A 25,705-nucleotide genomic window follows, 5' to 3' on the forward strand; every position below is an offset into this window, starting at 1 on the left:
GAATCATGCCTGGTTATCCCAAATATATTATTTTTAAAAATATTTTATTTAGTACAATGATAATACAGATTTTAATACTAGTGGCGCTATCGGTGGGAAAACGGCCAAGTTTGCATAGAAAATAGTTCTCACTATTGCTGCTACATGGCGCCACTAACTAAAGTTCTATATTTATAGCTAAATTATAGATAAATACATTAACAATATATTAGAATCATATTAAAAGAATATATTGTAGTGTTGTAAAGCAAAGAATTGTATTAATTATGCATTTTTGGGAATAATTGATTAAAAGGTATCGCTGGCGCCACTTTATAGAAATAGTTGGAACTATTTTCACTACAAACTTGAGCGTTTTCCCATCGATGGCGCCACTTATATTAGAGTACTCTACTATTACTACTGAATTATTTCAGAGTTAGGTTCATAATTTGATCGTTTTAGTCTTTACTTCTGTATGCTATCAACATTTATTCGCGATATTCCTTTCGCATTAGAATCTAAATAAAAGGATGTACAATGTGCAAAGAAACAAGCAACAATGAGCTATTGTTTGATTTCATGGGTAATGTAATCTATTGTTCTCTCCATGCACGTTGCACGTGTAATTATTTCTGTTGCGTACGTAAGCGCGGTAATTCCGATCAACAAAATGTGTCATGAATTACGAAGTATGATTAGATTGCACACTTGTTGGCGAACGTCGCCTAGCATGATCGATAAAGCAAAATTTAAACGGAAGCAGTATAGTTAGGCGGGAATGTTTGAAACGTTACATGCTTTCAACATAAGTGTTTTATATTATTTTGTAGGGTGCTAATTCGCATGGTCAACTAGGACAAGATATACAATCGGAGGAATGCGTTCTGGCTCGCGAAACTGATTTGTCACGGTGTTCATTGCAACCAGAAAGTATCAAGAAAATAGTCGGAGGTGCTGGGCATACGTTAATTTTGGACAATCATGGTCATGTATATTCTTGCGGCTGGAATAATAAAGGACAGGCCGGTTTTCCTATAAATGAAAGCACGCTTTTGTTTCGCAAGATAGAGGGTAAACTAAATGACAATATTGTCGTGGATGTAGCATGTGGTTGGGATTGCTCAGCAGCGTTAACAATAAACGGCACCTTATTTCTATGGGGTGCCAATAACTTTGGACAATTAGGAAAATGCCCCAAGACAATTCGATGGACACACGAGCCCTTTGAGTTAGCAATCGGTCGAAAAATTAAACGGGTCTCCATTGGTTTACGGCACACTGCTTTAGTAACAGAGGACCGTAAGGTTTTAGTAGCGGGATCAGGCAACAAAGGGCAATTAGGTTTAAGCCCCTCGGAGAAGACAGAACTGTTCACTGCTGCGTACGCCTTCACGGAAAGTAAATATCTCCGAAGAAAAAAACCTTTCAAAATTTTCCCACCTCCCTGTTCCCTGTTTACCGATTGAAGAATAATTCGCGATGCTTTGTAAACAGTTCCAACACTGACGAATATACAAGACGTTGTCTGCGGTCAACACCATACGATCGCAATAACAGAAAACGGGACTCTTTTTGCTTTCGGTGACAATAAACACGGTCAACTGAGTCTGGATACCGAAACACTTCCAAGGACGTCGTTTCCGATCAAACTACCGAATGTGCGCTTTAATCCATCTGTCGAAACGCACAGCGGCTGGTCGCATATGATTGCTTTAAATGGTATTTCAATTATTCGAGTACTAACTGGGCAAGTCAGTCTCTTCAGAGATGATTATCCTGTTTGCAGATTGTCAGATCTTTTCATGGGGCCGAAACACGTACGGTCAGCTAGGTTGTGCGGGATTCGAGAGACCATCGTCATGGAAAATCGTGCGGGTCGAGGGCCTCCCAAGGATTCGACAAGTTTCGGTCGGCTCGGAACACAACGTCGTTTTAACTGGTACTTGAAATTATAAAGATAATATGAAAATAAGATATTAGGTTGTCCCGAAAGTTTCTTTCGCGAGTTGCACTCAATTATTTTATGTTGCCGTGTTTATATAAATAGACAATCTAATTTCATAGATATTCATGTTGTAATAGTAATGGAACAAAATGAATCGTGCATAATTCAGTAATGTAACATAAAACATAAAATATTGTGAATGTATTACTTATTAATAAAGCGAAAGAAACTTTTGGGACAACCTAATACATTAGGTTCCATAATGTCACAGAGGATGGAAGAATTTTCTGCTGGGGTTGGAACGAGCATGGAAACTGCGGGAACGGGCATACGAGGGACGTGAAACTTCCGGAACAGCTTTCATTTCCGTCCAACTTTTCGGCGATTCGTGTTGGAAGTGGTGCTGGTCACTCGCTTGCTGTGATTAAAAAATCTTGACTAATTTATAAGTATTATAAACGTTTGACAGAATTGTATATACGTAAATAAAATATTTTATGAATCCTATCTGTTGAAAAATATCCTAAAGAAATGACAGTTTCGTTGAAATATGCTTGAAAATGTACGAAGGCAGTTAGCCTGAACAGGGTATAGACGAAAATCGACCTCACCTGTGGTCACAGTGCACCACCTGCCAACAGTAAACTGTCAGTGGGGAGTTGCAAACGTAACGTTAAAGGCGTGCTAATATCATAAGAAAATCGCTTGTTAAACAAAAATTTGCGAAACTATATGTAGCGAAATGTTACGTTCGCGATCTCAGAGCAGTGTTTGGTAAGCATGCCCGATTTTTTATATGAATTACCGCACCGAGGATCGAGGTTCAACGTATCGTGTACGTTATTTTCGTTCTTCAGGGAGCACGAAGCGAAATTTGTACAGGATCGAATATCTAACGTGGAGAAACATTTTGCAGAATTGTGCACGACGTTTGCAGCGTATACAAGAAAAGCGGCAAGGTTTGTGCATAACAACCGCCGAAACACGCGCGCCTGTATATTGATTATTTTTTTTATATATGTATATAGTGTCACAATGTCGTATGATACGAATAATATATTCGGCTGTTTTAATGTATTAATTTTACTATTTACAGATTACGCGACAAAGGAGATGAAATCGCAAAAGCAATACAAAATTACGCTCAATCGGAGACCGTAAATAGATCGCTCACTACCGGTTTGACGAATTTCTCCGCGACCTTATCGGTAATAGGCGATTACAGGTACACGCTTCGACTTCTTAAAGGGTTACGCGACTTTTGGAACAATGAAAATTCAAATTTTTTAGAGATGCCGAAGTGCAGAGATTCGATGCGAAAATAATCGCTCCTCTGTCCCAGTACTCGGCGCTTTGCAAACATGCCAAAGACGATGTTAAAAACACGTTTACAGCTCGCGACAAAGAGTTGACGAGGAAGAGGCAGCTGGACAGGCTTAGGGAACGAAATCCTAGAAATAAACAGATGATCGTATCCTTGATTAGAAATATAAATGCTATTTTATTGATCGCATTTTACTCCTATCGTACGTTCTTAAAAATTAACACAGTCGCAAGCTGAATCCGAGCTAATGAAAGCTTCTGTTGAAGTTTCAAGAGTCGTAAAAGGCTTAGAGGAACAAATCGACTCGTTCGAGAAGCGGAAATTGCACGATCTGAAGACTGTACTTTTAGATTTTGTTGTTATCCAATTAAGTTTTCACTCAAAGACTCTCGAATTGCTAACGAAAGCTTACCAAGATATCGCTGAAGTCGACGAAGCTAAAGATCTCGAGGTGAGACGCGTAACTTCATTTGTAGATTATTCTATTTATTGTTGTAGATTAAGCGATTTAAAATTAGGATTATTTAACATTCTTCTCGTAGGACTTTCAAGTGACGAGAGGAAACATGAACGGGGTAAATTCTTATCTGATTAGTTATATTTAATTTATTAAAACGAGTATATAGTATAAAAATTTTTTGAATAATTTTAATAATTCGATTGTGTTCTCATTATTTGGATTAATATAATTAATCGTTGAATTTAGGAATTTCGCGAAATGATGCGAGTACCAGATTCCGTTGCTAGATTGCCCACCGTTGGACGAACTTCGTTCAGACAGGCATATTCTCTCACGAATTTAGCCAGTCGTTTTACATCTTCTCCTATGACTCCACAAAAATTAGGCAATCATAGTGCTGATTCCATAGTAAGTTAAATATTCTTTAAGGTCAACGCGTAACGATTAAGTGGACGTATTTGCAGGATTCTACAAAGTCCAGCTTAAAAACAAACTCTTCTGAGTCTGTACAAATTGAAGAATATGGAGACAGCTCTGAAGAAACAGAATCTGAATCTATAAAAGAAAAACCTGTGAGAACCAGGCATAAATCTATGTAATTTCAAATAATTTATGTCATTTAAATATTTAATATGGTTCTAGATTAAACGAAAAACCAACTTTGGACGGAAAGCTTCAACGCGATTTGTATTTAAAGCAGTGCCACCGATTCCCGCATATCAAAAGTCTCTAACGATGCCTATGACTATTAATTATATTTAATTTAATATTCGATATTTGGCAGTATATTGTATCTTATATTTTTATATAAGAAAAAAAAATAAAAAACGAGTTGTGTTTATGGTGTTATTGCAAAAATTGTTAGTTTATTTTCTTTTTTTGGTAATCAAAAAATGCATTTCAATATCCTACAAATATTGTTGTTATTCCATGATATTTCTTGATGTTGCAGATATCCTTATTCGAATGTCAAAGTTGATTTTACAATAAACGCAATTATTTGTCCCCTCCTTCCACTCCAGCTTGTGTCATTAAATCTGCTATATTTTTTTCAAGATCATCTATTCTGTTTCCCATTTCATCTATTGTTTATTATTAAGGAAACAATGATCTATACTCTGTTTACTGAAATAATACACTTAATACCTAATTTCCCTAAATAAACTCAATTTTTCTCATACATAAATATAATTAACATTTTACGATAGATGATATTTATATAGAAAATAAAACGTAAATATGATTGGTATTTTTGAGGTTATCCAAGGAAATGAAATTAATTTAAGAGAAAAGGATATTTCTTCCGAGAATTTGATCCGACATTGTTTGAAACTTGTCCTGCATGTTTTGCAACAATGTTTGTACCTTAAAAAAAGAAGAATAGAAACGTAAACACGAATAGTCGATTACAAACATCGAGTCACCGAATGAAATGTCATAACAATAAGTTCGACTTACGTATTGCGTCAATTCTTGCATGTTCTTTGGATCGGCACTATTACCCATTCCATAATTATCGGTATCCTCGCCTTTGTGTTCTGGTTTAATATCTGCCATTCCTAAAAATTTGTTTATTCAAACTCGTTCAAGGATCAAATGAACACCGTTCCGACGAATACTTCGGTCAAGCGCATGCGACGATTTCCAATCGACCAACGTTTTTGTTACAAAGAACGCAGACCATAAACGCATCGATTTAACAAACGTAAATTATATCTAATAGTCATCTTTCGATCAAACTTTTCTAAGACAACTCTGCGAGAACTATCACTCGACATTTCCACTTTCTCTTACACAAGTATCCATTAATCCTTGCCGTTTGAGGGGAATACAGGCTGTGAAATAACAACCCCTTCACCTTCTTCTCAGCAAGTTTCTGGATGCCGTTGATAGATGGTGTTATTTAAATTTAAAAATAATTCAATTAACAGATGAATATAAAATTATTATTATTTGATTAGTATGTACAAGATGTTTACAAATGATACACAAGGCCGTTTCTTCTTACAAAATTGATGAATTTAATAGTATTTTATAATACACTTGAAAATCATTAGAAAATTAGATTATAATGTTATTTTCATAGAGGTTTGAACATAATATCTACAGTTTCTGGTGCTGAAACATCCAGTAGATTTATTGTTCCAGGTACTCGATAATTCTGTGGAACTGAAATCATATATTTTTTTTCGCTTTTGCCATCTTTAGGTGTTAGAAACTTGCAGTATGCAATGTACCAAAAGCTCTGTACGATATTTTTTACCAATCCTGTAAAATTCAATATACTGAGAATATTTTCGATAAATTATATCACAGTTTAAATCAATCGATACTTGCCACTTGTAACAAAAATGCCTCCAACAGTGGCACACAATTTTACTAAAAATTGACATACTGTATCACGTTCTTGAGTAACTTTTATTTTAAGCGCACTCATGTCGTATTTGAAAAAAATTCCTGGAATTCCATGAGATCCTTTTTGATGATCAATAGGTCTTTCGTGATCTTTTACACTATACTGGTATGTTTTGGAAGTACTTGATAGAGTTTGTATGTCAGTAGGCACAACTTCTACAAAGTACTGATATAAAATCATATCTAAAAGAAAATTCTCTGTAAATATAGTTACTAAAATATTCACACTTGCGTTTTATATCATGTCATGTCAACTCACTATTATCTGCAATTTTTTCATCTCCTTCTAAAGGATGAACGATACCTGGACTGGGTCCTCCAAATGAAAACTTGTTTATTCTATGAGTGAAGTTGTAATCTCTACCAGTCATGAAAGCTGAAATATGTATGTGTCCTCTGGGAATGGATAATGATTTTCCAGCTGTTATGTGAAAATTTCCAGCAACTTTGTTAACATTTAAACTACCATAAATGCGACATGCATTTGGCACATAATTAGGCTGATGAGTTCTAACAATAAATAAATGCATAAGTGAATTTTTATTATAATAACAATAAACATATAAATACTGTCACTTTTTCACCTCTTTGGCATTTCACTATACAAAGGGATTTGATTAGATTTCCATAGCAGCTCATGAATGGCATGATATTCTTCTCTTAAATACGAATTCATGTGTTTTAAAGCTTCAAAGTGAGATCTCTGTTCTTGTGTTAATTCCCACCAAGTGTCTTCTTCTTCTAGTGTTTGATGACCTATCATATTTTGATTTGTAGAATCCAGAACATCTGCACCTATGCGACTACATGGCATTGCAACAGTCATATCGATATTTATTTTTAGTTTTGCATCCATATCTGTGTCTGGTTCAAATTTGAATTCTAATCTGCTATCAAGGTAGTAACTTGTTTCAGCTATTATTAAATATGCAATGGTGCATATTGTAAATATGGAGACTGCAAGTCAAAGTATAAAATCTTATACTTAGATGTGGACAAAATATTGAATTGTATAACATAAAACTTACATGTTCCTCCAACCACAGTTTTGTCAACATATGGCTCAGGAACCTTAGGAAATGCATCTAATTCTTTGACTGTTTTAATATTAACATTCCTTCTCCTTAACATGGTTGTAATTTACATATAAAGACTCACATCCAACAAGAGTATAACATTTATTTGTCACCTGTTAACCTATATCATGTATAAAAACAAATCCAAGGATACAGGTGTTTATTGTAAACTCATCTGTCAATACTCTCACCTTAATTCTATGTTAAACAATAACGGTATATACATATTAACAAATACTTTATTGTGTTAAATACGTAAAAAAATCGTTTTTATTTCGAATACGAATATATAACGTAACTGAAGATAACACGTATTCACCTGTCAATACGCGGAAGTTCAGTACAAATTTTAATCATTTTTCCTCGCGACGCGACGATTTTGAATCCGAATTCTTCGGAAATCGTCGGTAGGTTGGTTTTTGAGTTTATCTAGAGCGCCACTGTATCTATAAAAAGAATGCAAACGTCGTATTAATTGGAATTATCAAGCAAATGCTGCATTACAATGAAAATAATATCAAATACGTAATCATAACGTGATATAAAAGATCAGACAAATATTTGGAATATTAACAAGCGTAGTTAGTAGACTTTTAATTGTAATCGTAATTTTGCGATTTGAAATTTTAATCACGTTCGAAACGTTTTATTTGATCTGTTTGTAGTTCGCGGAACAATTACCTGTATGTATGTTTATCAAACTTTCAATGTACTAGTTAATTCCATCGTCGTAAGTGCGTGTTATCGCGTCAATGATTTAAAGCATTCTCCTTATCTCAAGTGAGTTTTATATTTAACATTCACTTCGAGAATTAGTGATTTTACAGTTATAAACGGTTGAACACTTATACTTTTTCTGTTGAAGATATAAATATAAACCAGTTAAGTTCAAATAATATATAAGTGATCAATTGATTGTGTGTTATGTGTAAACAAGTTTTGTTAGAAAATATTGGTCACTGATAAAGAGTATGGATATTCTACTTTTGTGCTGCTTTGATAATTCATTCATAATTTTGGTAGTATATATTGGTATATGTATTAAATTGTTCCAATAATATTGTATCTTACATTACAAATTTGTTAATTTGTTAAATATGCTATTATGGTCTATAAATAAATTCTTATGTAATGAAGAGTAGCAGAAATTGATAGATTTTAATCTTTGTTAGAATCATACATGAGTGTATATGGAGTGTTTTGATACCTGTGACTACTAAAGACAGATTGCAGTGATCAATGCACAAAGTATTGGTAAATTAAGAACTGAAGATGCCAGGAACATTGACCTACCCAATATATGCTGGGGTCGAGTCATCTCCACAAAGACAACGATCCTATAGTTGGAGTAATCAACAGCGTACCCTATCTCATGTATTGCCAACTCATAGAAGACCTGGCCGTGTATCGTTAGCAGAACCTGTGGTATGTAAATAATTGTACTACCTTGCACACATAAAACCTGTAAATATTACTTTAAAAGTAGTTCATCCTTAAAATACCATGATATATCTATGTATAAAAACGAATGAGAAGATGACTCAAGATTATCATATGCATTGTTACAATCTTCTTATCATTCTCGCAATGAAATCCTTTTGATATTAAGACAATACAAAAAGATAATCGAGAAACTGTTTAGAAAAATGCATTTCAAACCATGCGTCACTTTTTACGCTCTTTGGCCGTTGAAGTATAATTGTCAACGTTTGAAAACGTTGTTTATATCGAGAATATGATTCTCATCATTTTTATAACACCTCTCAACTTACTGCATATAGTAACGAAAGCAATCTATTTAGGAAAATTCGGAGAAATGTTCGCAGGCGCATTAGAAGTCGTCATTTCAGCGGTATATAGGATCGTTTTGTAGGCACACCTTTTTGGAAGTTTGTGTTTCTTCGTCATTGATAGAATTTTCGTGATTAGCCAGAACGTGTTTCGTAAAGTGTACGGTAGTTTTATAAAAAACGGGACGAATTTTGTGATTCGAATAGAGACCGAATATAAAGGCTGAATTTTCGTGATGTTTGAATATTTAAAAGGAAGCTGGCCATCTTTAAACGCGGTATGTCATATCCGTTTCGTTCGTGCACTAGCGGCGGAGAGGGGTTAAGACAAAATAGGTTTCTTGATGGCACATAAGAAACTGTAAGCCTCGTTAAATTGTAAGAAGCAGAAGTCGACGATTTGAAACAAATAAATTACACGTAAGGTTAATGGCAGAGGAACATGTTTACGGATACAATCCGCCGCCCGGAGTTGACGGAGAATCCGTACGTAACTATTTTGACAGTTTGACAAGTACAGGTTGGATTTTTGATTGATAGACTCCAGAAAGGGTGTTACTTACGGAAAGTTGTTGATTTTACGAATGATAATACCGCTGCGCCAACGAAAAACTTTATGATATAAACGAGAATCAAAACAGTAACTGCCCTTATAGTGTTTATTTACCCTGAAACGTAAATTATACTTCCCAATATCAATTCTTTTATATTTGTATTATACATATACATACAAAATGATTCGTGTAATGTTTTTAACAGTTTACTTTCAAACGAAATATATCGTAATAAAATAGTTAAAATAGGGTTTATCACATGAAGGGCATCAAACGAATAAAACATCATTTTGTAAATATTTAAAACTAAATAAAGCACTTGTCTAATTAATAATTTGTAAAAAGTGCCCTATCTCATTTTAAGTGTTCTGGAAATTTGTGTTTACATACATTATTTTATAACAAAGCTAAATTATCAAACAATTATTACATTCAATTGTATATATAAAATGTTAGTAATTTAGGTTCTAATTTTTTGTGGTGTCTTTAGAGAGATGAGACTACCAGTAAGCTGAGATTAAAGGTGATCGCTGGGCACCAATTAGCTAAGAAAGACATTTTTGGTGCAAGCGATCCTTATGTACGTGTTGATTTAAATACTGTAAATGGTGATCAGACAGTGGATTCTGCACTTACAAAAACTAAAAAAAAGACTTTGAATCCTGTCTGGGAGGAGGAATTTATATTTAGAGTAAGTTTATTATTAACATTTATAATAATTATTTGTGGTACTGCTAACCTTGAAATATGTTGAGGGGATATAATAGTAAGTGTATTGAAATACAAAGATACTTATCACTTACTCTTAGTATAATGTGAATCATACTTTAACAGATACAAGATTGTGACTCATGTGAACATTGGGGTTGCTTTTTGATAGATTGTATTGTGATGATTGTATAGTAATGTATCTTGAAAACTAAAAGTAAGCAAGAAATATTTTTGCTTTAAGACTTTCAGGGACATGTCCACCACAAACATATTACAAGGCCATTAAAGTCTCTGATGTCAGACCTATTCTAAATAATCACCACATTTTTTTATTTATTTATTATTTTAAATGTGATACTTGTTAAATAACTGTGGTATTCTTAAGGTTAAGCCTGTTGATCACAAATTGGTGCTACAAGTTTTTGACGAGAACAGATTGACAAGAGATGATTTTCTTGGAATGGTGGAATTAACATTAATCAATCTACCTATAGAACAAGAGGGTCAAACAATCCCTGCTAGACGCTACTTACTTCGACCACGTAGGTAAGTATTTTCTTTAATATATGCTTCAAGCTGTGTATTTTGATATATTTTGCAATTTTAATCAGTTTAGCTTTATCTTTAATATTGTTTGTCCATATCCTATAGGTTCAATGGAACAATTACATATTTTACTTTATAGTATATGAACATTTAAATGCAAGTCACAATTAAAATTGTATCGTTATTTTTATTTATTAATTTTCATTTTGTTTATTTCATGCACACTATTATGCACAATTTTCGAACAATTTTTTCATCCATCCATATTTATTGGTTGCATATCACCAATTTTAACATTTGGTTCATTAAAATGTTTCTTTCGTACTTTTCATTTGCAAATGCAAAATGAATAACTTATGAGGATATGGCTAGTAATCATTCCAGTCAGCGTTCGAGAGTAAAAGGTACTTTGGAAGTATACCACGCATACATTTCGGATACGGTGACCGTAGAGACTGACTATAGGGATGCTGCAGTTGACACAGGAGGATGGGAAATGGTACAACCAGTACATGTCAACCATCCCATGCAGACAGTTACGTGTACATTATATTTATAGTAATGTTAATAATTTTTGAGGTTGTCTGTGTTTATTCGTGTATAAACTAATATTTTATGGAAAACTGTTTGTAGGTTATGTTTGACTCGCCGTTACCACCTTTACCACCAGGATGGGAAGAAAGACAAGATGCAAATGGGCGAACGTATTACGTTAATCATATAGCACGATTCACCCAATGGGAACGACCATCGGAATCGTATGTAGTAGATATAATTGTTTTTATTTCAACAATCTCTAAATAGACGAATCACGAATCTTAGTTTGGTCGTTTTCGAAATGTATTTACAGTAATACTTCACCCAGTGGAAATGTTGAAGTTGACCGAAATTTCAGTACTGCTGCAACTGAATTTCAGCGACGTTTTCATATAAGCGCAGATAACGAAAACAGACACAGAAGTTCGATTAATCAGGTAATGTTGACCATTTTTATGTATAATTATGATTGGTATTGTAAGGCCCCAAGTAAAATAGAACTATAAATGAATTTGTTTACAGTAAACATTCTTTGGCATTAACTTTCATAGTAAAATGATTAAAAAATGTAGCGTATTTTACTTATTTGTTTATATTAATTTTTACATAGTTGGCACATATTTTATTAGCGGAATAAAATTTTTATATTTAGCGTAATATCAATTCTGTTTACATAAACATTCTAAATATTATTATATGTGGTATATGTTGCTAATTTACCATTCTTAATTCAGTCGAACGCGTAGATTACAGTGTTGAGTAGCTAGCACTCTTTGCTTTCAAATCTCCATATCATGAAAAAATATCACCTACATTTTATTGTGATGTTCATAGTCTGTGTAAACTTATGTGTGTAAATAGTCACACACACACGCACAAAACATAGGGCTTACATATTCGTTATTTCAATCTTTGCAAGCTATTATTTATATAACATAAAGTTCGATATAATTTCGGATAATATTAAAGTACGAAAAAAATGTTTTCATATAACCTAAAATTGGAACCCGCTCTACAATTATGTAAATATGTTTGTTACTGCTTACTGTGCTATATGTTCAACATTATAAAGTAATGCAAGAAGTGTATATTAAACTTATCATTAATCACCTCAAATACTCTTATGTTAGCTTAATTTTTACAGGCGCGTTATAGTTTGTATAATCATAGGCTTATGCTTCAACACGTGTTTATAATAACGTGTTAGAACATCATAACAAAATCTGCAAGAACTAACGATTAATTAATTCATTCAATCAGATGTGTATGTTTTATATAATAATAAATATGATGAATATGAATGACCCAAACATGACATGATAAATCTGTTACTAAAAGAATAATTGGCATGCAGTATGTAGCAATTTTTGTGCATGTGTGTGTAAGGATGGTGAAGTACTCCGCAAGGAAGATGAAGATTCGGAAGCAAGAGATAATGAGATTGAGAATCATAGGGGAGGGGGTATTGGGGATACTTCTTCAGACTCCGGACGTTCTGTTGATCAACATGGCTACCTTAGTGAATGCGAAGACCAGGTACTCGTACATATAGACACGATCACTTTCAGTTTTATACAATGCTTTTGTTTATAATTTTTTGTCTCATCACTCAAAATAAAAAATTTATAAAGAAAGCGCATTTACCATATGAAACACTGCTTTTTTATAATAATTTTTTCAATTAATCTATTTTACAAATTATTAACTACGAAATTTCACCATACGTTTATAAATGAAAATATGATTAAGAAGTTTGATTAATTTTTGAATACAACATTTTATAGCTTTAACAATACGTTTCTGTACTGTATACTTACCTTGTCTTACTTTTTTATTAAAAACGTTATTTTGCATGCATTTTTGCTCGGCATTCTGTTTCTTAAATTAATTCTAACAATTAGTATGTGGCATGACGTTAGTAACAAGTGTTGAAGAGATCTATAATATAATTTGACTTATTTGCAGAATAATCTAATAATATTAGATCAGCATTTGTTTGTTTTACAAATTTGTATTTATTTTGCTTGGATTTACATTTTCCTGTAAATATATATTCATATAATATTTACAGACCGATGATAACGTAGATAGTCCCGCCGGATCTAGACGATCCTCAGAACAGGTGAATACTGTTTTCAGTGCAATTCATGCTGGTGTAAACTGTAAGAGAATTTATTGCAACTACTACTATTATTTCGATACTTAGATTGAAGCCCACAAACCCACCCTTCCCCTGCCAAGCGACGAAGGATTGCCACCTGGATGGGGTATGCAAATGGCACCGAATGGTAGAGTCTTTTTTATTGATCATAACGAAAGGACAACAACATGGATCGATCCCCGAACGGGACGTCCAAGTTCGATACCTAATAACATTGCTCCTTCAACTACACCAAGAAATAATTTAGACCAACTTGGACCACTTCCTGAAGGTTGGGAAGAACGGCTTCATACAGATGGCAGAACATTTTTCATCGATCATAGTACGTTTACATTTACTTGAAATTACGCGAATTTTACGAATTGTAGGTTCGATCTTACGATACTTCTTTTTCTGATAGATACAAGAACAACTCAGTGGGAAGATCCACGCATGTCCAATCCACAAATTGCTGGCCCGGTAAGTGTGTTATTAATAGTTTGTAATTCTGAACATGTAGCTTTAATTAAAATAAATTATAATATATACAACATTATCATGTCTTTCTTACAGGCTGTACCATATTCGCGAGATTATAAGCGTAAATATGAATATCTCAAATCTCAACTGAGAAAGCCTGTAAGTATCTAATAAGAGATTAACCTTGTAAAACTTTACTATTACATTTACATGTAGTAATTATCCTGTTCTTTTTTCAGAACAATGTTCCTAATAAATTCGAAATAAAAGTTGGCCGAAATAATATTCTCGAAGATTCGTATCGTATAATTAGTTCTGTTAATAGAGTGGAAATATTAAAAACCAAATTATGGGTTGAATTTGAAGGAGAAGTCGGTTTGGATTATGGAGGTCTTGCCCGAGAATGGTTTTTCCTTCTGTCGAAAGAAATGTTCAATCCTTATTATGGATTGTTCGAGTATTCTGCCACGTAAGCGCATCGCATACTAAACTATTTGCACACTGTAATATACAATACAAATAGTAATCACAATTAAATTACTTATAGGGACAATTATACTCTACAAATCAATCCTTTCTCGGGAGTATGCAACGAAGAACATCTAAATTACTTTAAATTTATTGGGCGTATAGCGGGCATGGCTGTTTACCACGGAAAGTTATTAGATGGTAAATATTATATTTATTATGTTTCAAGTAAAAAATATTTGATATGGTACAGATATAAATAAATTATTTTTTGCAGCGTTTTTTATTCGACCATTCTATAAGATGATGTTAGGTAAATCTATCGATTTAAAGGATATGGAAAGCGTTGATTCAGAGTATTACAATTCGTTATTGTGGATTAAAGAAAATGATCCTAGCGAATTAGAACTCACATTCTGTGTAGACGAAGAAAGTTTTGGACATACCTCCCAAAGAGAGCTTAAGCCTGATGGTGCTAACATACCATTAACAGATGTGAACAAAGACGAGTACATAGGTTTAGTTATACAGTGGCGGTTTGTATCAAGAGTTCAAGAACAAATGAATGCATTTTTGGAAGGATTTAACGCTCTTATACCACCGACATTAGTGAAGATATTTGACGAACACGAATTAGAATTGCTGATGTGTGGTATTCAACATATTGACGTGAAGGACTGGAAACAGAATACGTTATACAAAGGAGATTATCATGCCAATCATCTTGTCGTCCAATGGTTTTGGCGAGTGGTACTTTCGTTTAGCAATGAAATGCGCTCTAGGCTTTTACAATTCGTTACTGGGACATCGCGGGTACCGATGAATGGTTTTAAGGAACTTTACGGTAGCAATGGACCACAGCTGTTTACAATCGAAAAATGGGGCACACCAGACAATTATCCGAGAGCTCATACTTGGTAAGTAAATAATCTCAAACTTGCATGCGTTTGAATTTAATTTTGACAAAGTACTGCCCGTTCATTCTTATTCTTTTTTTTCAAAAATATTGTGACAACCAAACAATAGAAAAAAATATATAATCATATTTGATGGTTAACGTTCCCCTTTTCCAGTTTTAATCGTATCGACCTTCCTCCTTATGAAAGTTATCAACAACTCAGGGAAAAATTGATAAAAGCAATTGAAGGTTCACAAGGTTTTGCTGGAGTGGATTAGCACGAAATACCCCTTTTCATGATGATATCTGTAATATAATGTACATATATACATACACATAGATACACAACTATGTATACTGTCTAATATGATTAACTATTTAACAGGATTAACATTTTTCTGCACTCCGAAGACTTAGGTGTCTTTCGACTGCTAGTTACATCATTGAGACAAATCAATGAAAAGTATCTTTAAACACTACTTAACTGTTATCAATAATTCAAAAAAATCTTATGCATAGTGCACTTTTAAAATTATAAGCTATATTTAACAAAATGTTTGCAAGTAATCTCAAATGCTGTTTCGAAGCAGTTGACGAATTACAATTTATTAACTTGTTCACTTTCTATTTGTAATTTCATGTTTTGACTATTACGCTTTGAAGAGGTTTTTGGGGAAAAATTTTCGTTGTCACGATAAAAAAAAAAATTAATTTGATTGTAATTGTAAATAATTTTAAGATAAAGTAATACCGTATTAATTAATATCCTACTTTGTTGATAGCGCGAAAAATGCCTTGTTACGGAAGGAATTTATGAACAGTATAAGTTCACAGATTTAAGAGATACAATTTTAAATGAAAGTAAAGCATTAAAAAAAAAGATATTAATTGCATTATATATTTGTCATAGTTTTTCAAAACGTATTGAATTTCAATTATACTCGAGCTATTTTATGAAACAAGCAAAAACAAGTAGTAATATTATCAAGAAATTCTAAAAATATAACTTGGAAAATTGTCTCATATACGATGATGCTATATAATTTTTGGAAAAAAACCAGCATATTATTAATTTAAAATTTCAACTGTACATTTTTACGTTTAAAACGAAGATCACGTAGAACTTCGCCTTTCTTTTTGTTTATATATAGCAATGTTTTATGTAGTAGTAATAAAGACTAGGAAATAGGTTATGCCAATCGAAAAAAATGTACAGACAGAAGCTGGAAGACGATTTTAAAAAGTCAATCATGCTATTAGAAGATATAACAAGAAGAATTATGATCACTGTAAAATATCTATGCAATTTTATTTTTGATCGATTTTTTTATTTATTATAAACTGCATATTATTTAATTTAAGAATATATACAAACTTAATAGAGGATAAATTATTGTTGCACGATCTATTCGCATAGCGAATTAAGAACTTTGGAGGTAGAACAGAGTTCTTCTTGTATGTTCTTCTAAAAACTTGTAGTGAAAAACCACATTATGCTTGGCTCACATTGTATATAGTATTAATTAAATAAGATAAAACAGTAGAAATGAAATTGCTTGAACAGTAAATTAAACTATTTGTACATTTTGACAATATATACAAAAAATTGAAGATATTCAATTGTTTTGTCAAAAATGATATACAATGCATGAAGTTAATTGATCGAAAATGCTGCGATTAGCGTAACCTTGTAAATGCCTACTTTGTACGATAACAGCTATTCCAAGAATGTAACAAACGTTCTAGAAAATGTTTAGCACTTAAAGCTAATGAAACATTCCATCCTGTTTGTACAGCTTATTTTATTGTAAACAGATACGTCCCGTTAGATAATAAATATTATTATTATGAGAGAAATTTGGTGGCCTTAAATTCTGGTTACTTTGAATTTTGTGTATTCCACGTTTTTCTATGATGAACATTCGAATCATGTATTTATAAATGTATACTCGTGGATGAACAATATATTCTGATGTATTGTATTTTTTGAACAGGTAACGTTATTTGAACTTTATAGTATTTCTTCTTGACAGTAAAAAGAATCTTTGGTTGGGACTCTTAGTCACTTACTTCATCTAGCAATCTACTTAATTGAATTTTTTGCTCTTATTTACAAGTATTCACATTTACTGGATGAAACGATACATCTTTCAACGAATTATATTTATTGTTCTCTTTAAGAAACTTTGCAAGATAAATTTGTTGTAACTCGGGAAAAAAGTGACTTAACTTTTTCGTAAGATTATTTAATCTCTTACATATGCGACCGATTTATCTACTTATGCGTATAGGTTGGCAAAATATGCGTGATTTAATTCAACTACGATTTACCTCCATTTAATTTTTATGTATATATATATTATGAATATAAAGCTTGTAATATATCGATTACAAGGACGAATGCATTTTTACCGCACTTGCGACAGGGAATACATAATAAAATGCTTGTAAGCTAAGTCCTTGCGATATGATTATTCACTACTAACGAAGCACGACAAAGTTTCGTGTCGTAATGGTTAAACACTAATACTACGATTAAAGAACTTAAAATTACAAATTTAAATTATGTTCTTATATAATGCTGTGGAAAATGAGACTATATACCCAAATAAATTATATCACAAACTATAATCTGTTCTGTAAACTGATGTTTTTATTACATACCTGTGCACATATTTTAATCATATGCTATACTGCCCTAGGCCTAAGAAAGGCCTTAATGTGTTCCTAGCGCCTCCCTGCATATTAATTTTTTTCCGTTTCTTTTTCAATTTTCCACGATAAATTATCTCGCTCAGACAAGATACAAACTTCTAGTCATATAAGTTAGCCGAGTAGATACAAAATGTTCAATCGTAAAATTTCCAGTTTCCATGTAATTGATCGTCTATAACTTACACGTTTGAAGGCACTAGCTAGGCACGTAACAAGGTTGATATATTTCCCTGTATTTGCCACTAATACATTAAAATCGTTTACTTTTCATTGATTGAACAAAAATGTTACGTGATAAGAATATCGCCAATCTCAGTTCGAATATTCCCGGCGAATCGAGAACGGCATGGTTCGCGGAGCCGTCGTCAGATGGCGACTGTGGCGGGCACATCCGCAGAATCAAAAAAGACAGCTGGGAAGTGTAACATCACACATCGATTCGACGGTCCTGCGAGCCCGAAAAACTTTCTGTTTTCCGCGTTTCTTGACGGCTCCCCCGCATTTCTTTGACAAGGGACCCGCGTCCTGTCGCGTTTGTTTCGTCGAGTCGCGTGTGGTGTCGTGCAGAAAGTGACCGTTCCGCGGACCGATGTGCCGACACAAAACGTGACTGTTGGTTATGCGGTGGTTCCTGTCACGAACAGCAGCCCTCGTTCAACCCCCGTTTCACGACTCTCGCATCAACGAAGGAGGGAAGCTCTGCATGATACTGGCGCGGAGGTCACTGCATTGCGGTGAGTACAACGAACGTTATCTGCTCTCGTCCTCGCGAATATCTCGCCGAGGGGATTGGTTTTTATTCGCAAACTGATACACAAACCAGCAGGGTTCATTACCCTCTCTGCGACGACCACCGTGTGCGCTCTCGCGATTCCGATGTCAGAGATTCGAGGACACAGCAGGAATACATCCTTTACTCTGCTGTTTCCTCGGATTAGTCGAATAATAATACTTCGATATTAGACTAGTGCTACCCCAATATTCAAATGTTCAGAGTTTATACGTACCGTTCGGTTACGCGTACAGTTTCTATGCTAAACGGAACGCTAGCATTTTGGAGTCGAATTTTTGGGTGAAATACAAGCGGGCGAGATTTTCGTAGGACTCGTTTCCGGTGGAGTCGTCGGAGATTTTGTGAGGGACACGAGGGTAACGTAGGGATGATCGTGCCACCGAGTTTTCGTTCATTCGACCTATTGTAGTGGTTCGTGTTCCGAAAATTCCAGTAGAGACGCTTCCTACTCGGTTAGGTTCCCTCGGTTAGAGATCGCGTGCCGCGTTTACGGTGCAATTAAATTCCGCGTTCGGTGGCGGTTCGGAGACGAGTTTTCGGACACGTACGCGTGCATAAAATATTCGCGTGCGCACGCAGAGGAACACGTAAACCTCGAGATAGCGTCGACGAATCGTCGAACACGAGCTTTTGCGAATCGCCTCAACCGATCGCGATACCCTTGTTGTCGTTTCATCCTTACAAGAAATAACGTTGGGGTTATCAACCGTATACTTTGGACCCCTACAGGCCTGCTGGCACGTTGCAATATACGTGGACATTAAGATTATTTTTTAATGCTAAATAATTCATTAAAAGATCGTATCTTGTGCTTGACGGTATTTTCAAGAGACGTAGTAGGTGTTAGGCTCGCAAGTAATATTTAATATTCGTTGACCACGAAAGAAAATTCGTACGTAAGAGTTTTTGATCTTAACACTCGAGTACGCCTTTTCTTGTGTCTATCGAAATGTTAAACAGAACTTTGTGAATGCGTTCACTCTATTATTTGTTGTTTGTTATTATTGGTTAATTAAATCTGATAACAGCTTTGACTGCCGTTAACTCGTTAATAACCATCAGTAGTTGATACGATTCGAAACTTATATTTAAGAAAAATAAAAAACAATTTTAACGTAGTATTGGTTACCATTAGAACCGATTCATAAACGAAGCAAAAAGACGATTAATCGACTGCCGGTCGGTAAGCATCGACAAGAAGCCTATTAATAGGCTATCAGTCGGTAAGCTTTGGCGTCAAAAAGTCTACTAATTGACTACAGTCGGTAACGTGTCAAGTGACATTTTTAGACGTAACAACAAATGAATTGTTTTGGCAGTGCATTCTTTAATAATTCGTGAGGACAAGTACGATTGGGAACGCGTAAACTTTTCGTTCCTTTTGACAATAATTCTCATTTATTAATTACCAAAGTCACATGTCTCCAAGTGATTTCCGTTTGTTTTCCCATCAGTTATCGACATTAACAAACGGAAGAAATTAGAACTAAATACAATCCGGCAGGTAGTTAGAAAGATGGTGTAACTAAGAGCATTTAAGATATCTTAATCTCGAAGTTTGACATATTTCACATATACAACTTATTTATTTGATCGAATACGTGGCTGAGTTTATCGAAAACTGAATATCCTCTCTCACTAAACCTTTACCAGGCAATTTTACACATAGGGTATCGAGAAATATTAGATATTTTTCTTGTTACCGACTGCTGTTCGTGTTCAAGGGATAATAACTGCCCTTAGCAGTGTGGATGTTTATCACCGTTTTTAAACAAACTGAAAAATATGGCAAACACGTGCCTGTTGACTTCCTCTGTTCGTAAACATGTTTTTCAGGAAAAAGATTAAATAAACTTTTCAAAATTGTCCCGAGGGGGTTAACGCTCGAATAATAGTTTTCATTCGTCGATTATGATCCGATACAAAAGAACTCGTAAAAATCGGCGTGTTAACGATGTTCCTTGTTAACCAATCCAAGGGAGGGACAAACATTACGCGTTCTAATAATGGCGAGAGCCCGACGCGAGAAACACCAGTGAAGAACAGCTACCAATCGTGAAATCGAATCTACCTTCGGTAATGTCATCAGCGTTATGTTTGCGTAACGTGGCCGTAAACAATAAAGGCTGGTAGAAAATAGAGTCCGCGTGCGAGCCCAAGGTACAACGAGGTGCGTCGAACCCCCTTCGTGTGCCAAGGATAATTCGTAATCGATCCGCGGGATTCGAAGGTAAATCCCTGGCTATTGTCGTCTCAACGTGTATACGATACGACACGGAATAAACTCGACCATCCCAGCTTTGAAAAATGTATAAATTCGTAGCTATTCGTGACCTATGCTAGCGATACGATACGACCTCGATTAATCGGTATAAATCGAGCCACGGGGTGCAGATGTTTAAAGCTGTATTCGTTGAAGAATTTTGATAAAAATTTAATAGAAGAAAAACTGGATTATTGCGCGAAGATCGTGTTCGTTGCTTGGTAGGTTTGGGGGTGTACCGTGTAGATGTAGAGCTACCGAATTGGTTACCTTGATTATTGCAGGAGCTTTCAGCTCCGATTTCCTGCAATAATCGAGGTTATACCCCGTACACGTAGACAGGGTTGAGTCACGCAATTGAGCCGGCTTGTAACTGTTTCTCGAGCGAAGACTTTACAGTGGAGTACTGACCTCTCTATTATCCTCTCTATTCGAGCCTTTAATACTTCACAATGTGTAGTTGGAAGGAAACGCTGAAATCTTAATCGTTCCCGCAGTTACACGGATTCGACTCTAACCGTGCAAGTATTTCTAGCCTGGAAGGTCATCCGAATGAAACACGACACACTTTGCAATAAAAATACCGTATTAAACGTTATTAGTAGACTTCTACGATTTCGATACATTCCGTACGAAAAGTATCCAGGGACCATAAAGGGGTCGAAGGCTCTCCAAGTTCGTCGCAAATATTTGCAAAAGGAGCCTTCGAGGATGGTTAGATGGGATGAAAAACGTGGAATCGAATATTAGTCGGGGGTTCTACACTTTTCCGTGGCGTATTACTCGACCGATCGAGTACTTGGCCCGATTCCATTCAACGTTCTCCACTGCTCGGCTCGAATTTCGAGTACTCGGACAGCTGTATGGGCAGCACGTCGATTACCGACTTCTTGGGATTCTGTCAGCTATTATAACTGTTCTCCCGTGTAACGCTAATGCCGGCTACGTGCTCGGCTCGTACAAAAGCGTCGTCTACTCCCGTGCATCGGGGCGCAAGCTGACACGGGCGCTGTCGTTAACCGCCGATTGTTCTCCTCGGAACCTCCGGAATATTTATCAAACCGCCACTACGGGAACAATCGTAACCCTGCGGCAGCTAGCATCTTTAGTAATGGGACTCCGCGATGCAGGACCGTATTGATTTCGGCCGTAAGACACGCGGTGCGAGCCGTTTTCAACCGGTACCGATAGAGATTAATGGAAAGACGCGTGCACTCGCTTCTACACCATCCGTCGATCGACATCTCGATCATTCCCCACGATTGCAATGAAACGTACGAGCTCTTGTATCAGGCTTGTCGCAGCAATTTTTGCTAGAATCCGCGCTTCACGCTAACAGAAATCGATCCATCTTCGAAAGGGGAATAATTTGATTCTACCCTAAAGAGCCCGACGAAAGCTTTCATTTATGCAGCCAATACTTAACGGGCTAATACTTCTGTCTCCCTTCTTAATTGCATCATCCCTCTAATACGTGTTTCTCTCCAAACATTTTCATATTCGCCGTTTTCCGTAAGAGCTTATTTCCTCCTTAAAGAGGGTGTTTCACCACTCAACTAGCCCGAGACGCGGAGAAATTATTAAACTAGAAGTTTCTTTATCGTCGAAAGAGTAACAAAACTTACGTCTACTTAATACTTTAACAAAGACTGAATCCGGTAATCCGGGGAGTGGCAATTTCTGAATCTGACGTGCGCTGTACTCGAAACGTTCTTTGGGAGAATCATCATTAAAAATTCCAAGTACATTCCCGATAAAAGACTCCCCCGCGTGGTTGTTATCGATATCGATTCGTACTGATCCCAAGATACCGACGAAAGACAGGGAAACGATCGTCGGCGACATTGAGAACGGGTACCCAGACTCGCGTTTCGTCCTCGTTCGTTCTACCCCTCTGGCGGAGTGAACTTGGGTTAATTTTCTCAGAGTTGTCCACAGAAGTAACTGGTTTCGGACGAGTTTGACGCAAGCAAGATCGGTAATACGATTACGTTAAATGGCTGGTAAGTGGCGTGCATCCTTTACGCTCGTCGGAAACACGGTTTAAAGTGAATTCAACGATTCTCCTCCGCGTACTTTCGCGAAATTAACACGGTGCTGTATCTAGTTTTCAAGTTGCCGCCCCCGCTTGTAGCTCAGGGAAACACGTGTCATCCGATTCCCTCGGCAGTTGCTCACTCCGGAACGATTGTGTACGAAACTTTCGGTATCTTTGACCAGATTAATTTAACGTAACGTCGCGCGACGGAACGGGGCGTATTCGTTTCTAGACATTCAATTAGCTCGGATAGCGAGGTCACACTTAACGTAGAAATTTGGTAACTCGAGGTGTACGGGCCATTCGATATGCTTGTTGCGTGTCGAAGAAAACGTTGGAATACCTGGAACTCTTACCCTTACTTCGAGACCTTGGTAAACACATAGGATTATTTCTTCAAGAATGTTTGCTTTACTTTCTATCTATCCTTCCAAATATTGCGTGGTGGTCTAAACGTTTTTTAGAATACATTCAGAGGGCAAAAAGAACAGCGTAACGAGCATCCATTTGAAATTTTCATCCCTCGAATATTTCCAAAATTCAGATTCTAATTTCTGCTCGACGAGGGATGCCAAAAAGACTGCTCACCTTCCATTCGTTCGAAACTTTCATTTAGATAGGAATCGCGTCTTTACTTAGGCTTCCGGTCGTTTCAAACGAGAAACGTGGCCTGCGGTTGCGACGCGTGCATGGCGCAGGTCTTCCCCAACGATAGTATACGGCTGACAGGGTAACTTCGATTACGTGGAAACTTCCAAATGGTCATTCGTGTCGCAATCCCATGGCGCAGTCGAGCTAGAAGTCCCACGCCCGCCACGATTTCTTTGTCTCGTTTCGTTTCACTTTGGCCCTCGCGATAGCCGATGCTCCTGGTCAATACGTTTACCGGTCAATCGTTATCGACTTTCCTTTTGCACGGTTCCCTTTGTCCGCCGCGTTCTCGCATCAGTGATTCACCATCGCTACGGCACGATAACAATATTTTGTCGACCGATAACGCGATCTTCTCGGACAAAGGACGCGGTGGGGGTGTAGACAGGGCGGAGAGAAGGGAGGGCGGCCACCTCAAGCCGTTTGTTCTCGATCTCTTCCTCGCAGGGTTGTTCCGTGTTTCTTCGAGTTTAAAGGGATAAAATACGCGAGCGTTCGATTTTGTCCAACCCCCTCCACCCTATCAGATTAGAGACTCCGTTCGTTCCTTTTTCCACGGCGATGTGTTCTCAGCTATCGGCAACCTGCGACCAATTGCGTTATACTCGAATCGCGACGGAGTGTGTTCCCGTACCTTGTTCCCTGTAGTCTTGATTTTTTTTTTTTTTATTTAGACCGCCTGGAGGATCATTCTTCGCGTGTCGCGAGTTACTTCGGGTTGGATGAATGCAATCGATCGGTGAAGTAAGCTTCAACTATTAACGGTATTTATTCACTCGACTTTATACTTGTTCGAAACTCTCGATGATCAGTCTGCATTCGATCCAAAGCGGTATCCAAGACTGCAAAAATGTATGCGACACATTGTTTAAAAAGGGGGCCGGGTCTGCGTAACCATCAATACAATAATAATAAAAAAAAAAAAAAGGATTCTGTCGATATCGCCGGTTGTTTCGGAGAAAACAGCTTGTAACAGTTTACGCGGCCCACCCCGTGTGCCACTATCCGAGAAAATAATAACGATACTTGCAAGCAGAATCGAATCCCCTAGAAACGAAATTAAAGCTAAAATTGAATTTTATCCCACCATTGCTCGTTCCGTAGTTTCGGAGCGCACGTTTTCCAGGCTTGTGTTTCGAATGCTGCGCTTGAAGGAAAAGAGAAATAAATAGAAATAAAAGAAAAAGAAGGTAGAAATAAAAATTACCCTCTCGGCCGTAAAAACCGCCACTCTGCGGGCGAAGACGGCGGCGGACGCGTAATGGAAGGCCGGTCAATATATCGCGATAAAAAGACAGCGGTCTGTATAAAAAAAAAAAGAGGACAAAAAAAAACTTATCGCGACAATAAGAGTTTTTCCGCAGCCAGCGTTCTCCTACGTAAAACGGTTTCGGTTTCCGATTCGTAAAATTGTTGGACCCGTTAACCCTCCGATGGCCGCGCGAGACGTTGGGAACCCCGGTAGCTTGTTTCTTCGATTTTACTTTTTCCGAGTCTGTGTTATCGTGTACCCGATTTCATTGGTTCGACGTTCATCAAGTTTTTGCGGGTACTCGCGGAGAAATTAAATATTCGCAGGTGTTGGCCTGCAATGATTTGATCGAGGGATGAGGAGGACTACTTGAAAATATTCTCAGAAAATCTGTAATCGTTGTATAGCGTTGAAAACAATAAGATTTCGTGTCCTCCGTGATTTCGGAAATACCAGGAAAAATCAGTGTTCCTTCGAAGAGGTGTTCGTACCACCAGTTTTTCAGTAGTTTCATCGACGTGCGCTTTCAATCTACAAAACGTAAGATGCCTTCGAATGGATCGATCGCCAAACCTCAATCGTCGGTTAGCGCCAACCCCCAAAAGCGTTAACCGCAGGGATACGACTCTTTTTGTCCCGGGAAAAAGTTTGTTCGCCATAGGGGGAC

General features: G+C 36.3%; 6 protein-coding genes across 17 annotated transcripts in view; 4 read left to right on the top strand and 2 right to left on the bottom strand.

The window, feature by feature from the left end:
* The first annotated feature begins 408 nt into the window (after window positions 1-408).
* LOC128890998 (secretion-regulating guanine nucleotide exchange factor-like) lies at window positions 409-2,434 on the top strand. 3 transcript variants are annotated; one of them, XM_054150110.1, is made up of 6 exons: window positions 409-565; window positions 813-1,053; window positions 1,168-1,380; window positions 1,477-1,701; window positions 1,748-1,921; window positions 2,199-2,434. In XM_054150110.1, the coding sequence occupies exons 1-6, from the start codon at window positions 542-544 to the stop codon at window positions 2,363-2,365; spliced, it is 1,044 nt and encodes a 347-aa protein (XP_054006085.1). In that variant the 5' UTR covers window positions 409-541; the 3' UTR covers window positions 2,366-2,434. The 3 variants fall into 3 exon arrangements, with proteins under 3 accessions (XP_054006085.1, XP_054006082.1, XP_054006084.1); XM_054150107.1 differs by having other exon boundaries at window positions 813-1,380; XM_054150109.1 differs by having other exon boundaries at window positions 813-1,380; window positions 1,769-1,921.
* A 100-nt stretch (window positions 2,435-2,534) lies between these two features.
* Window positions 2,535-4,476, top strand: LOC128891004 (CBY1-interacting BAR domain-containing protein 1-A). 2 transcript variants are annotated; one of them, XM_054150124.1, is made up of 8 exons: window positions 2,535-2,701; window positions 2,785-2,886; window positions 3,024-3,152; window positions 3,218-3,398; window positions 3,478-3,702; window positions 3,794-3,826; window positions 3,958-4,119; window positions 4,176-4,476. In XM_054150124.1, the coding sequence occupies exons 1-8, from the start codon at window positions 2,670-2,672 to the stop codon at window positions 4,308-4,310; spliced, it is 999 nt and encodes a 332-aa protein (XP_054006099.1). In that variant the 5' UTR covers window positions 2,535-2,669; the 3' UTR covers window positions 4,311-4,476. The 2 variants fall into 2 exon arrangements, with proteins under 2 accessions (XP_054006099.1, XP_054006100.1); XM_054150125.1 differs by lacking the exon at window positions 3,794-3,826.
* Window positions 4,477-4,543: 67 nt separating this feature from the next.
* On the bottom strand, window positions 4,544-5,563 carry LOC128891010 (heat shock factor-binding protein 1). The gene is made up of 3 exons (XM_054150133.1): window positions 5,170-5,563; window positions 5,010-5,076; window positions 4,544-4,796 (listed from the first exon to the last, which is right to left on the bottom strand). Exons 1-3 carry the CDS (start codon window positions 5,266-5,268, stop codon window positions 4,708-4,710), a joined length of 255 nt encoding a protein of 84 aa, XP_054006108.1. The 5' UTR covers window positions 5,269-5,563; the 3' UTR covers window positions 4,544-4,707.
* Window positions 5,564-5,635: 72 nt separating this feature from the next.
* Window positions 5,636-8,026, bottom strand: LOC128890997 (endoplasmic reticulum-Golgi intermediate compartment protein 2). Of its 4 annotated transcripts, none has more exons than XM_054150103.1 (7): window positions 7,884-8,026; window positions 7,522-7,648; window positions 7,155-7,323; window positions 6,711-7,083; window positions 6,386-6,636; window positions 6,049-6,309; window positions 5,636-5,979 (listed from the first exon to the last, which is right to left on the bottom strand). In XM_054150103.1, the coding sequence occupies exons 3-7, from the start codon at window positions 7,255-7,257 to the stop codon at window positions 5,792-5,794; spliced, it is 1,176 nt and encodes a 391-aa protein (XP_054006078.1). In that variant the 5' UTR covers window positions 7,258-7,323; window positions 7,522-7,648; window positions 7,884-8,026; the 3' UTR covers window positions 5,636-5,791. The 4 variants fall into 4 exon arrangements, with proteins under 4 accessions (XP_054006078.1, XP_054006080.1, XP_054006079.1 ...); XM_054150105.1 differs by having other exon boundaries at window positions 7,155-7,400; XM_054150104.1 differs by having other exon boundaries at window positions 7,394-7,648.
* LOC128890977 (E3 ubiquitin-protein ligase Nedd-4) lies at window positions 7,953-16,298 on the top strand. 6 transcript variants are annotated; one of them, XM_054150062.1, is made up of 17 exons: window positions 8,083-8,221; window positions 8,375-8,627; window positions 10,037-10,237; window positions 10,643-10,803; window positions 11,176-11,338; window positions 11,437-11,561; window positions 11,654-11,777; window positions 12,727-12,876; window positions 13,412-13,462; window positions 13,547-13,823; window positions 13,902-13,960; window positions 14,054-14,119; window positions 14,200-14,429; window positions 14,508-14,629; window positions 14,706-15,345; window positions 15,502-15,644; window positions 15,712-16,298. In XM_054150062.1, the coding sequence occupies exons 2-16, from the start codon at window positions 8,475-8,477 to the stop codon at window positions 15,602-15,604; spliced, it is 2,625 nt and encodes an 874-aa protein (XP_054006037.1). In that variant the 5' UTR covers window positions 8,083-8,221; window positions 8,375-8,474; the 3' UTR covers window positions 15,605-15,644; window positions 15,712-16,298. The 6 variants fall into 6 exon arrangements, with proteins under 6 accessions (XP_054006036.1, XP_054006038.1, XP_054006037.1 ...); XM_054150061.1 differs by having other exon boundaries at window positions 7,953-8,083; window positions 15,502-16,298; XM_054150063.1 differs by having other exon boundaries at window positions 8,082-8,221; window positions 11,188-11,338; window positions 15,502-16,298.
* A 2,033-nt stretch (window positions 16,299-18,331) lies between these two features.
* Window positions 18,332-25,705, top strand: part of LOC128890979 (semaphorin-1A) — a 218,453-nt gene continuing 211,079 nt past the window's right edge. Inside the window, exon 1 of the mRNA XM_054150069.1 lies at window positions 18,332-18,775. The gene's annotated coding sequence lies outside the window, so the exon portion shown is untranslated. The remainder of the gene's footprint in view (window positions 18,776-25,705) is intronic.

This window comes from Hylaeus anthracinus, unplaced genomic scaffold, assembly GCF_026225885.1.
Source record: "Hylaeus anthracinus isolate JK02 unplaced genomic scaffold, UHH_iyHylAnth1.0_haploid 12001, whole genome shotgun sequence".
Taxonomy (NCBI): Eukaryota; Metazoa; Arthropoda; class Insecta; order Hymenoptera; family Colletidae; genus Hylaeus; species Hylaeus anthracinus.